Source organism: Maylandia zebra, linkage group LG4 (assembly GCF_041146795.1).
Source record: "Maylandia zebra isolate NMK-2024a linkage group LG4, Mzebra_GT3a, whole genome shotgun sequence".
NCBI lineage: Eukaryota > Metazoa > Chordata > Actinopteri > Cichliformes > Cichlidae > Maylandia > Maylandia zebra.
The window spans coordinates 20,877,558-20,890,544 of NC_135170.1; the positions used below are offsets into that span (position 1 = coordinate 20,877,558).

Below are 12,987 nucleotides of genomic sequence, written 5' to 3' on the forward strand. Positions count from 1 at the left end.
TTTAGACCTTTTTTAAACTAAAAAAAATTGTGTTTCTAACAGTTGGGAGCAAATTCTGACTATGAAAAACTGCATGACATGGTGAAGTATCTGGATCTGGAGCTGCACTTTGGAACACAGAAGAGCGCCAGTGAGTATAAGGGGCTGTGTGCCTAACTGGAGTGCTTTTATCTGTGTGCACAGCTAAATATTCATAAGAGATAGGGAAGCCCAGTATAAAGAGTGAAAAATACTTTGATTAGTGATTCATTTGATGGGAAGACAACATTATACGTCAACATATCAGGTTTTCAGATGTCTTTAATCACAGTCCAAGGATACAGAGATTTTTAAACAAAGAACGAGGCAGCTTCCTCTTTGGGTTGAAGGACCTTGGCTTGATCTGTCATTGTACTCTATATAATTTGCCTCTAAGAAATCAATGTAAGCTATGTAAAAGGAAAATTTAGACTAAATCTGTTTGTCCAGTCTCTCTCACCTACCTTTCTAAATTTTGACATTTAACTTCCCCGGTCTAATTTTCAGTGCCTGCCCCAGAACCATCCCCTCAGCTAGAAACCTTCAAGAAGAAAGGTGTTATAGAAATTCTGTCCCATAAGAAAGCTTACAATGCCTGTGAGTATGACTGCCTTTAATAAAATTTTTCAAATGTCATTTGTAATTAAGATGTCAAGATGAAAGTTAGAAACCATAGTTGTAGCTCTGTGAATCAGAGTTAAGTACTTTGATGATGATTATCTTCTGCCTCTAGCCATCCTGATAGCCCACCTGAAGCTGTCTCCAGGGGAACTGCGTCAGATTTTGATGAACATGGCCACAGACAGGCTGGAGCCAGCCCACATTAAACAGCTGCTACTGTATGCCCCCGATGCAGAGGAGGTCAAAAAATATGAAGAGTATAGACAGGACCCCAGCAAACTGAGCGAGCCAGATCAGTTTGTGCTGCAGGTACAGTTCTGGTTTACCGTTACCGGGCTACTTTTGAGTTTCATTGATCTTGCATTTATCTTGATCTGCCTGTTGTGCATATATCAGATGTTATCAGTACCGGAGTACCAGACCCGCCTCCAGTGCCTCCTCTTCAAGTGTTCTCTTCAGGAGAAGACAGAGGAGCTGAAAGGAGCATATGACTGTATTTACAATGCCTCCATGGAGCTGAAGACCAGCAAGAAGCTAGCTAAAATACTAGAGGTAGCCCTTATGTTCAGAAAGGTTATGTCACTGTAGATTAGAAACACATGAAAATACCACATACTTTTTTGACTAGTCTGTGAGATACTGATAAGAGACAGAGTCACTGTAGAAGCAAAGAAGGACATTCGCTAAATTATGTCTTTTTTGTGTGAAAGAAGAAGAAAAGAAGAAAAATTAAATTACTGGAGCAAAAAAATTACACTCATAAACTAGGGGTGAAAATTAACGATCAAGATAAATTACTGTTGATACAATAACAGATCTGCTTACTAATTTGTGCCCTGTTTAGTTTGTGTTGGCGATGGGGAACTACTTGAATAACAGCCAGCCTAAAACCAACAAAACTACAGGCTTTAAGATCAACTTCCTTACAGAGGTACACCGAATGATATTTAACATATTATGGAGTATTTATGTATGGGCTTGCATGTGTATTTTATGACTCCACAATATCGCGTGCAGCTGAGCACAACTAAAACAGTGGACGGGAAGTCAACATTTCTGCATATCCTGGTTAAATCGCTATGTCAACATTTCCCGGATGTGTTGGATTTTTCCAAAGATCTTACGATGGTTCCACTTGCAGCAAAAGGTAGATACATACATTTGCCTTTTAACATTCGTTGAGAGTGCCAAAAATGTACTGGCACGATTGTCAAATTTAAGTGGTTGTTTTCATTTTGGCTAGATCTGCTTTTTGTCTCTGAGCATCTTTTTCCTCTTGCCTCTGGTTTCCTATGTTGCACGCACACCTGCTTTTAGTAAACCAGAGGAACATCACCTCCGATCTGAATGACCTTCATACCACAATCCAGGACATTCGCTCAGCTTGTCAGAAGATGCCTGCGACCTCTGACGACCGCTTTGCTGTTGTCATGAGTGTATCCTTAAAACCCCCTCACTGGGGTCAGGGGACAAAGAAAACACTATGTAGTAAATAAGATTAAACATTTTTGTGCCTTAACTCTGTGGTGTTAAGAATTTCCTGGAAAACAGTCATCCTGCAATCCAGTCTCTGGAGTCTCTCCAACAGAGAGCCATGGAAGAATTCAGCAAGACTGCCTCCTACTTTGGAGAAGACGGCAAAGCCACAAATACCGAGGCCTTCTTTGGTATCTTTGCCGAATTCATAAACAAGTTTGAGGTGAGCAGGAAATATTGAGCCATTCTTCATTCAAATGATTATCTTTGTTGTGTCTGCAGCATATTTCCTTTGTAGTTCCCTCCCAGCCGTCTCAGTAGCTTTTGCTCAACCGCTTGTGATGCATAACCTAAAAGGTTGCAGATAAACAGTTGCACTGTGTTATCATCTGATGACTGCCTCATTACTTGCTATATTTTCTGCTTTGCCAGTGTTTTTATTTTTAGAGAGGGCCGTGCATTGTGTTTAGTAATGAGCACTGTCTGCATTAAATCAAAAAAGCACTCTGCTAGGTTACAGCACTGATAATGAGCTTCATGATGTAAACTAGCAGGGCCACTTTGTAAACACTCAGCATTCATTAACGTGTTCCAGCCCGCCAGACGTTTGATATTGGAGGTTTTAGATACTATACTTTAAATTTTAAAAAAGCAGAGTTTTGAAAAATGTAACACTGTTTTGCATATTTCTGTCATTTGCATTTAGTGTTCAGTATGTTAAGTGCAGCAGCTCTTTGCTTTTCCTTTTTCCTCTGCTGCTTTTTCTTTTTGAACTTTGCTGTGCTTGTGGTTTTCAAACTTATCAAACTTTTATTATTTTTTTGTTTTTTTACACCTGTTTATTAACATTTCTATGTAGTGAGTAGACCACATGAATAAAAGTACAGGGCTACACCTCTTTGTCTATGATTTCAGGTGTATAAAATCAAGTACCTGCCCGTACCTTCTGGTTTTTATAAACATCACTGGGATAAGTCAGTTCATGAAGTTTCTCACCTCCCAGATATTCCACAATCAACTCTAAAAGGTGTTATTGAAAAGTGGAGGTGTTTAAGAACCACAGCAGCTCAGCTACAAAGGGGCAGAGTCAACCAGTGCAACCTACATCATTAACATCAGCGCAAAAACTGTGCACCTGGAGCTTCATGGCATAGGTTTCCATGGCTGAGCACCTCCTGCAGGTGTACTGTACACGTGGCCCAGTACTTTTGTCCATATAAGGCACGCACAACGACTGTCACAAAAAATACAAATATATATCTAGAAATATTACATATTTCAATAAGCAGGATGCATGCAACAAAGCAGTTGGTTAGAAAAACTAAAAATAATACTACATGGAAAAACAAAGGATGTATATAAAAGTAAATTAAAAGAAAATCCTGCATCATCTTTTTTCTGCATTTCTTTGCCACAGAGAGCTCTGAGTGATCAGCAAGTTGCTGAAATCCCAAAAAGCCCCAGGAGTCCACGAATGGCCTCCCCGCTGGCCTGGTAACACACATGCACATGTGGAGATTACAACATGCAGTTGTTCATACAGAACAAAGTATACCCAAGTACACAAACATCCTATATACATATACCAGTATATAAATACACTAACATACAAGCACATAAACCACACATCACAATACCAAGCAAAAAAAACAAGTTAGATGAAGGGAAAAGCAGAAACATTGGCATCAAAGACAGATAATGTAGCTTTAGACCAGTGTTGTACTATATTATATGTATCTTCAATGATGAAGACCAGTCAGTAGACTGCAACCTTGTTTAACCTTCAGGATAACTCTGCTGTTTGATAGTCGCTCAGTAACATCGCATAGTTTAAGTAATATTTCTCTAAGCCCTCTAAGTTTAGGTCATTGAGCACCTGCATAGTGCGGTACGACAATGATTTAATAAAATCTTTGTGGCATAACCACGATTAAGACATAGATCCAAAAATAGATATTTAATTTAAATATATTCACACTCGTTGGTTCAGATGAAAGTACAAAAAGCAGTTTTTGAATTAGTTTGACCTTTTTAAGGTGCCCACCGCACTGAATGTAACCTAAATTCTTTACTAAGTGATGCTTGTTTTCTTAAGTAAGTCCTCAGCTTAGGATGCTTTCTTTGCAGCACTCCTTTAGTTTCAGTGGAATTTTCCATTTTCTACCATGCCAGCTGTGGTGGTAAGATTTTTTTTTTGTATTGCTGTTGTATAATGCTTAACTCCTGACCCTACCAACTTGTGTATATTAATCATTGGCTCAAAGTCACTGTTGGTGGAATTTTCCATCTCAAACCGTGCCAATATACCAGTAGGATTTATTTATTTTTTGGATTGTTCATTTTGTTTCTGCATTGCTCCTATATAATGCTTTACTTCTTATCCTACCAACATGTACGTATATAAAGGTGACACTGGCTCCAGTCTCGAAGACACTGATAACAGATTGCCGAAGTGGGATTATGTGGATCTTACAGCGGGCACTGTGCAATAAATGAATGTTTAACTGTAGTCCACTGTTTGGTGTTATATCTATTAAAGTGTAAATAGGGATTATATTGTGCGTGTGGACTGTACAGAATAAGCCAGAATATGAAGAAAACATACGCTACAATTTATAAAGCACTTTGTTACTTTAATGTATTACCCAAGTATTTCTTTTACTGAATGTGTGATATGATGGGACCATAGAGTTATACCACTGAGAGGGCGAAATATCATATCGTGTAGCAGCATTTGATATCATTTTCACACACAACTAATAACGCAGTATACCAGCTGTTCAGATATTCCAGTGCTTTGTAAAAACTGAAGCTTATAGCTAATATTTTTTTGAAATCATAAGACAAATTATTACGGTAACAGTTATGTGTGCAGTCAGTAAAACCTTTGTTTTCTAATGGTATAAGTTGTAATGTTCTGGCTAAAGTACAGAATGTAAACCTCTAAGGCACTGGCGTTCATTTAAGGCCTACTAAGTGTTAAGTCTGTGTTTTGTATTGTAATCTAAATCTGACAAATATAAAGAGCTGTGTGAGATCCACATTTGGGTGAATGTCTTCTTCAGAATTTAAGCTGTCTTTATACAGGAATGCTGAATGGACTGTATTTATGCCAGGGCAAAATCAAACACCTCATATACCCGTGTCCTTACAACCTGATTACTGCTCCACATGGCATTGCTGCAACCAGTTAATCTCTGCTACTGAGGTGCAGTGTTAATGAGCCTTTGTCTTTGTAAGATAAGCCTGTATCTGCATTTTTCTCTCCTGGACGTGAACACACACACAATCTCAATGTTACTTTGATAGCATACTATCACTGCCCACATCTTTAGTGTATTTTACATGCATTTAACACATTCAGAAATCACAGTTATTTTACTGGCAACGGGACTCTGTTGTGAAAAGACTTCCCTGTGTGGAGTAATAAATCTCTTACATTTTAACTACACCGTGTTGTGGACGAGGTAAAAGTGGAGTTTGATCTTTTGGAATGGAAGAAGCTTTGATTCCCAAGTCATTCATGACACATTTGTGAATCGGTTGGCTTGCACGAGTTGACTTGCAGAGAGCCCAGCTGGAATGATACAAAGTGTGACGGTGTACTGAAAGGTAAGCTTGTTTTATTCAATTAATATCCAACAGAAAGCCTAAGAGGGTAAAATGGCGAGCTGCAGTTGTTGCCGTTATCTCAGATATAGCTGTTTTGTCATTTTTAATTCTACTATATTGGAGGAACTTTGACTAAGTCTTAAACAAGCCAGCAGATGTGTTTAAGAGTGAAGTACTTTTGGTGCTGTATAAAGCAGTCTGTCTGACATGGTGGTCAACTCAACTGCACACGCGTACATATACTCATTGGCCACTTTATTAGGTACACATTGGGTTGCACAACTGCTCATGAAGGCAAATCTTTAATCATCTAATCACATGGCAGCAACTGTGCCAACTCAAGAGGACATGCTGAAGTTCTAACCAAGCATTGGAATGGAGGAGGTTTTTTTTATTAAGGTTGTTTGTGCAAGATGAGCTCGTCTAAATATTTCAGAAATTTTTGATCTGCTGGGATTTTCCCACACAACCAGGGTTTCAGAGAATAGTCCAAGAAAAGAGAGGATATCTAGTGAGCAGCAGTTCTCTGGGAGAAAATGCCTCAGACTAGAATGGCCAAACTGCTTCAAGCTGACAAGAAGGCAAATACCCACTTGTTGCAACTAAGGTATGCAGAGGAGCTTCTCTGAACACACAACATGTCAAACGTTTAAAGTAGACATGCTACAGTAGCAGAAGACCACACCGAATACCACTGCTGTCAGCTAAGAACAGGATACAGTTCACATGGATTCACCAACGTTGGACAAAAGGAGACTGTAAAAATGTTGCCTGGATGATGAGTCTTGATTTCTGCTGCACATTTGGATAGTAGAGTCAAGGTCAAGGTAACTTTATTTATACCCATAGGCAAGGTAAATTTGCTTTACAGAAAAATTATAGCATTTGGCATCCCTTCAAAAAAATAAAATAAAAAAAAGATTTGGTGTAAACAACATGAAAGCATGGATCCGCTCTGTCAACAGTTCAGACTGTGGTGGCACAGGAGATTCCTGTCACATACGGTCAGCTGAGAAATCTGCAGCAACCGTGTGATGCTTTTGTGTCGATCTGGATCAAAATCTCTGAGAAACGTTTGCTAAACTAACTGAATTTATGCCATGAAGAAAAAAGCCAGTCCAACCCAGTTCTAGCAATGTGTAAAAAAAAAAAAAAGTCTGGTAATTGGATTTTATGTCTGTGTTTAAGGTGAAAAGAATTTTCTACTTCATTCATTGTTGGCTCCTGAGACTGACTTTAAATTCTTGGATTCCAGATGACCTTTGACCTTCCAGTAGAACGCCAGGGGACCAGCGTGCCCCCATCCACATCGCCATCTCCAGGGCATGGCAGTACGCTTGACACCGTGGATATAGTGGTGCTGGTAATCTATTTTCTACTGGTGCTGGGAGTCGGCCTATGGGTAAGCACAGAAAATGATACCAACATTTTTACATGGCAATCTGTATTCTTTGTCATACAAACTAAAACGAATTCAGATCTAATGCCTTTAAATATAAAACATATTGTGAAGACCTCTGTATAGTATCTGTATCAGTGCTTTTTTCTTACTTAATCTTTGCAATCGGCAAATGTCCTTCAATGAGAGCAGAGTGATCTGTATCAAGCTTTATCAGAATTTACATTCCACTTTTTTATATTGCCCCTTTTCTTGCCCTTCTCCTATAATTAACTTCCTTTGATAACCTGGATGCTCACAAATGGAGATTAAAGATCATATTACTGTCCAGCGACAGTAAGAATGCAGTGTTTTTTTGTTGATAACAACAAAGAAAACACCTCTAAATGTAAAAAGGTGGATTTGAGGTACCTGTGTTGACACATGAAGGCACATGAAGCTACAGAGTTCACCTACATGGGTGGATTTTGTAGCTCTACAAGCTAAAATAAGTGAGCCGGTGGGTCTGAAAGCCAGCCGGGATCTTTAGAAGCAGACGCATTGTGATCATTTATACACAGAAGATACGAGGGATGTTTAGATTTGGGATTGGGCAGCGAAATTTGGGTTTTGTGGTCCCTGAGATATGTTGTCTTAGAAGTTTTAGAAGCCTTTTAACTTAATCTCTATCTTACAAATAGATTCCATCTCAGCATTATGAATAAATAGGTCTTCTGTTACTGTTACCTTTAAGAGGTTCTATAACATTTCCCATGTTTTTTCCAGTCCATGTGGAGGACAAAGCGCAGCACGGTGGATGGATACTTCTTAGCCGGGAAGAACATGACCTGGTGGCCGGTGAGTTGTGCAGAAACTCTATCTAGAGCACACTTTAAAAGTCAGATGGAGGCAAAATGTTCTGATTCGGACTCTCATCTATATTTAGGTGGGTGCTTCGCTGTTCGCCAGTAACATTGGCAGTGGACATTTCATCGGCCTGGCAGGGTCAGGAGCCGCAGCGGGAATTGGTGCCATTGCATACGAGTGGAATGTAAGAAAATAATCTGTCAAAAATAACTTTGATATGAAATATTAATAGGTTTAAATTCTTGATGGTGCTGATATTTGTTAACTGACAGGGTATGATGATGGTACTGCTGCTGGGATGGCTCTTCCTGCCCATTTATATTGCCTCTGGTGTGAGTTTTCTACACACACTCTGAACAAAAGAAACAATAAGTTGTTGCATGCATGATTTTGGTCATTTATTCCCCCGTGATCTCATAGGGCTTGACCTTATTTCTTCTACAGGTGACAACGATGCCAGAGTATCTGCAGAGGCGGTTTGGTGGTAGAAGAACTCAGTTGTTTATAGCCATCCTTTCCTTATTTATTTACATCTTTACAAAAATATCGGTAGGCTATAATCCACAATAGTGATTTATTTTGTGAAGCTTTATCTGGGTTAATTTCTTTCTAGTTTCTTAGCATAAACCTATGTGTGTTTTTGGCCAGGTGGACATGTATGCAGGTGCCCTGTTCATTCAGCTTGCCTTACAATGGAACATCTACCTGGCTGTGGTGCTGCTGCTGTTAGTCACTGCTATCTATACTGTAGCAGGTGAGCTACAGTCCCGCTCATGTTGGCTGTTCTGTATTTTACCAGCTTCTAGAAGTGCATAATGTGCTGTTTGCTGTTCACAGGTGGTCTGGCTGCAGTTATCTATACAGATGCAGCTCAGACTGCTATCATGCTGGCAGGAGCTCTGACCCTCATGGGCTTCAGTAAGTGAGGATATGAGTGAAAATCACAGCTTCCAGTTTCCAACCCTTTATGATCCAGCTGATCTGACTATTTTGTCTCTATGTGTAGGTTTTGTGGAGGTTGGAGGCTGGAATGCTTTCATGGAGGGTTACGGCAAAGCCATCCCATCAATTCGTGTACCCAACTCGACCTGTGGCATCCCCCGAGAAGATGCTTTCCACATATTCAGAGATCCAGTGACTTCTGACCTCCCCTGGCCTGGTGTTATTGTCGGCATGTCCATCCCCTCCATGTGGTACTGGTGCTCTGATCAGGTCAGTGATTTTCAAAGCTAAAGTTATGAAAGTTAAAGTTATGAAAGGAAGCTTTCCCCTCAGAGAGTGTTTAATCGGTAGAGTTCAAATCAAAGGCTTCATAGGCAAACCTCGTTTCTACAGTGAAGGCAGTTCAGAGCTCGTGAGCCCTGATTTACCAACATGAGCATTAAAAATGAATTTAAGATGTAAGATGTCAAGAGATCTTTCATCTATAAAATATAAAAGTACAACTTAGAGCTTTTACATCTTGTTGACGCCGATTAAAAATTTTCTCTGGAGTACTCAGAGAGTTTTAATCTGAAAATCCTCATCTTGAGAATTACTCCGTAAAGAAGCTGGCATGTTTCAAAGGTCCAACTGAAGTGAGATAAGAAAAAGCACGGTTAGTTTTAATTAGCATTTACAGTCTTTCCAGATACACAGCAGCATCTGTTTAGCCCCTGATATCTTACAAATTCCTGAGTGATAGCAGTAAGCTTTGTGGTTCCATTCTGCCTTACATTACACAGATATGTAGTTACCTGCTTTACATATATATATTTATATATATATTTATTGGTCAGCTTTTAATTCGGGACTCTCTGCAGGTCATTGTGCAGCGCTCTCTGGCTGCCAAGACCCTGACCCATGCAAAAGGAGGCTCCCTGCTGGCTGCGTACCTCAAAGTTCTGCCCTTCTTTGCCATCATGATCCCCGGCATGATCAGCAGGATACTTTACACAGGTACAGTGAGAACTGTAGGCTGCAGCTGGAATACTGTGTTTGACCTTACTGCATATTATAACATTAGCCTCCATAATGGTGCTGAAAGTGTGTGAGGTATTTAGGTAACACTAAACAAAAATATTGTGGATATTTGAGTTTGACTGACGCGGGTGTGTTTCTACTGTGCATAGACGAAGTGGCTTGTGCAGAACCTGAGGTGTGCAGAGAGATTTGTGGCAATCCAGTGGGGTGTTCAGACATCGCTTATGCCAAACTGGTCATGGAGCTTCTTCCTGCAGGTGAGAGACTCTTTCTGCTGCACCTCGTTTCCTGCTTCATGCTTTACGTGACGAGTCTTTTATGGTAACTGTGCGTCTTTCCTCCCAGGACTGCGGGGCTTGATGATGGCTGTGATGATTGCTGCTCTCATGTCTTCGCTGACCTCCATCTTTAACAGTGCCAGCACCATTTTTACCATGGACCTGTGGAAGAGTTTCAGATCCCGTGCTTCTGAATGGGAGCTCATGATTGTGGGCAGGTATGTGACCGCGTCAGGGCATTCTGATATAAAACATGCAGCATGTATATCGTATGCTGAGCCTGAAGTTTGAGCAGAAAAGCATTTCTGCACTTTATTCTCACTTAGAGCATCTACATTTGGAAAACTGAGCATAGTATTAGTTCAGTAAGTCGATCTTGTTAATGCCAACCTGCGTAAACTTTTATGATTCAATCAACAAATCTCACACAGGGGACACTGTTTAAGTTGCTGCTGCTGCCTCTGCAAGCTATTTTGAATCCCACCCCCACCTCAGCTCCTTCTTTTTATGTTGTCTGACTTAATGAATGTAATGTTTGTGGTCTTTGATGCCTGCTCTGTTCTGTAAGAGGCGTTTTGATGCTGCTCTCCCCGCCTCCAGCTTTGCATGCATGCAAAATGAAAGAGTGGGGTGATCCCATAAGAGAGCTCATATATGAATTACTGCAGATGGAAATAACAACCTACTTTAATTAAAGTGGTCCTGTCTGAGAAAGCTTTGTATAAGGCCCTTTATGTGAGCTCATCCACCAAACTTTACTCAATAATGGCTAAATGCATTGTGTCGTTTAGATTCCAGCGCCTTTAGTTTTCTGCTCTTTGTCAAATCTGTGCATTGCAGAACCTCATTATTATTGCATAACGCCCGTTTTATGGTTTGATGTGTGTGCTGCAGAGTGTTTGTGCTTGTGTTGGTTGTGGTGTCCGTTTTGTGGATTCCAGTCGTCCAGGCCAGTCAGGGTGGCCAGCTCTTCATCTACATCCAGTCCATCAGCACTTACCTCCAGCCCCCCGTCTCCATCATCTTCCTCATGGGCTGCTTTTGGAAGAGGACCAATGAGAAGGCAAGATGTTTTTTCTTCTTCTTCAGAATGTTCTTGCGATTGATCAAGTAATTCATGGAAAATACACCCGCTGGTCACTTTATTAGGCACACCTGTTCAACTTCTCGCTACTGCAAATATCTAAACAGCCATTCACATGGCAACAACTAAATGCTGCCATGTGACTGACAGACGTGTTCAAAACGACTTGCTGAACTTGAATGTGACAATAAGGAAATTTAAGTGACTTGGCACAGTTGCTGTTTGGTGTGGCATGCTTCCAGCAACTTGTTGAATCTATGCCCTAAAGAAGTTAAGTTCTGAAGGCAAAAAGCAGGTCCAACCCAGCATTAGTGAGGTGTAGCTAATAAAGTGGCCGTTGAGTGTATATTCATGTTCCATTACACTGTGTATAATGCTGATGTTTGACTCCCTCCCTGGTGCAGGGTGCTTTCTGGGGCCTGGCTATTGGCCTTGTGGTCGGGTGTATTCGTATGTTACTGGACTTCATCTACCCTGCTCCACTGTGCTATGAAGAGGACGACAGACCTGCAGTGTTAAAATATGTTCATTACCTCTACTTCTCCATGTTGCTGTCCTTCATTACCCTCGTTGTGGTGGTTGTAGTGAGCTTGGCTACAGAGGAACCAAAACCAGAGCAGGTGAAGCCACTGTTAACTTTCAAGAAAATGCCGACTGTCTTTAAACACACTTTTGCTAAGACATGAGCAATGGATGGATGGAAACATTACAAGGATCAGCTCATAACATCACTCTGTAGCACCACTAGGTGTCAATAATACCACAGGGTACATTTATAATGAGACTGTCTTGTTAATTACCTTTTAAAGTCTGAAGAGAACATTTCAACATATGTAGTGTAAGTCGCACCTCTCTACAATACATAGATTTCTTTAACTCTCAGAAAGTTTGACTGTCACTTTTGTTTCTTTAAAAAAACAAAAAAAAAACAAAAAAAAAAAAACAGATTAGTCGACTCACATGGTTCACAAGACTCGACCCAGTGAAGCCTCGAGAGCAGGTGTTTGCATCAGAGCAAAGCAGCACAACATTAGATGTAATTGCTATTCAGACTGATGATGTGGGAGCCACTGGGAGAGAGGTGGGAAGCAGCAATGGAAACGCGTGTCATCACAGGAAAGGTAGGTCTCTGTCCTGCTCTCTTTTCCATTTGGCAACTCTTCAGCTCAACGCATCTATGAGACAATTCCAAGTTATTTTTCCCCTCCCTCTCTCCTTTTAACCCTTTAGATTCAGCATCGTCTGCCAGCAGTGTACGCAGTCAGTCCAAGCTGATGTCTGCCCTCTACTGGCTGTGTGGGATGGAGAGACGGAACAAGGAAGATGATCCCGCTCCGCTTCCTGCACCTGAACAAACGATCTGTTCTCTGGAGGAAAAGCCCCGTCTACAACTCATTGTTAATGCAAACCTCATCATTTGCCTCTCTGTAACCGCCTTTATCATTGGTTACTGGGCTTGATGGGCAGTAAATGGACAAAGAATGGGCTGCATGAAAGACTGTAGAGATTTGAATGTTTTATTTTTTCACTCTTTGTAAAGTTTTATCTTAAAAATTATAAAAATGTGGTTGACTTTTTGTAATACGAATCATATAAAAATGTCATGTCAATTGTTGCTTAAAAAACAACAACAAAAAACCCCTCAAGTAATGGACAGAGTGCAGGCAACTTGTTTTTTTCTTTTCCCAAAG

The 12,987-nt window shown here is 40.5% G+C and overlaps 2 protein-coding genes across 5 annotated transcripts in view; both read left to right on the forward strand.

The window, feature by feature from the left end:
• The window catches only part of grid2ipa (glutamate receptor, ionotropic, delta 2 (Grid2) interacting protein, a), a 30,732-nt gene extending 25,574 nt beyond the window's left edge, over positions 1-5,158 (forward strand). For all 4 annotated transcript variants that reach the window (XM_024802293.2, XM_024802294.2, XM_024802296.2 and 1 more), the window contains 9 exons: positions 43-130; positions 526-615; positions 752-948; positions 1,036-1,191; positions 1,484-1,570; positions 1,657-1,786; positions 1,957-2,075; positions 2,174-2,338; positions 3,533-5,158. In XM_024802293.2, the coding sequence (XP_024658061.2) occupies positions 43-130; positions 526-615; positions 752-948; positions 1,036-1,191; positions 1,484-1,570; positions 1,657-1,786; positions 1,957-2,075; positions 2,174-2,338; positions 3,533-3,613 (1,113 nt within the window). In that variant the 3' untranslated portion in view covers positions 3,614-5,158. The remainder of the gene's footprint in view (positions 1-42; positions 131-525; positions 616-751; positions 949-1,035; positions 1,192-1,483; positions 1,571-1,656; positions 1,787-1,956; positions 2,076-2,173; positions 2,339-3,532) is intronic.
• A 120-nt stretch (positions 5,159-5,278) lies between these two features.
• On the forward strand, positions 5,279-12,931 carry slc5a11 (solute carrier family 5 member 11). Its single transcript, XM_004558339.4, has 16 exons — positions 5,279-5,727; positions 6,983-7,129; positions 7,892-7,963; positions 8,052-8,156; positions 8,245-8,304; positions 8,417-8,521; positions 8,621-8,726; positions 8,810-8,890; positions 8,979-9,184; positions 9,775-9,910; positions 10,084-10,191; positions 10,280-10,430; positions 11,107-11,275; positions 11,701-11,916; positions 12,243-12,417; positions 12,527-12,931. The coding sequence occupies exons 2-16, from the start codon at positions 6,983-6,985 to the stop codon at positions 12,754-12,756; spliced, it is 2,067 nt and encodes a 688-aa protein (XP_004558396.3). The 5' UTR covers positions 5,279-5,727; the 3' UTR covers positions 12,757-12,931.
• Positions 12,932-12,987: the final 56 nt, after the last annotated feature.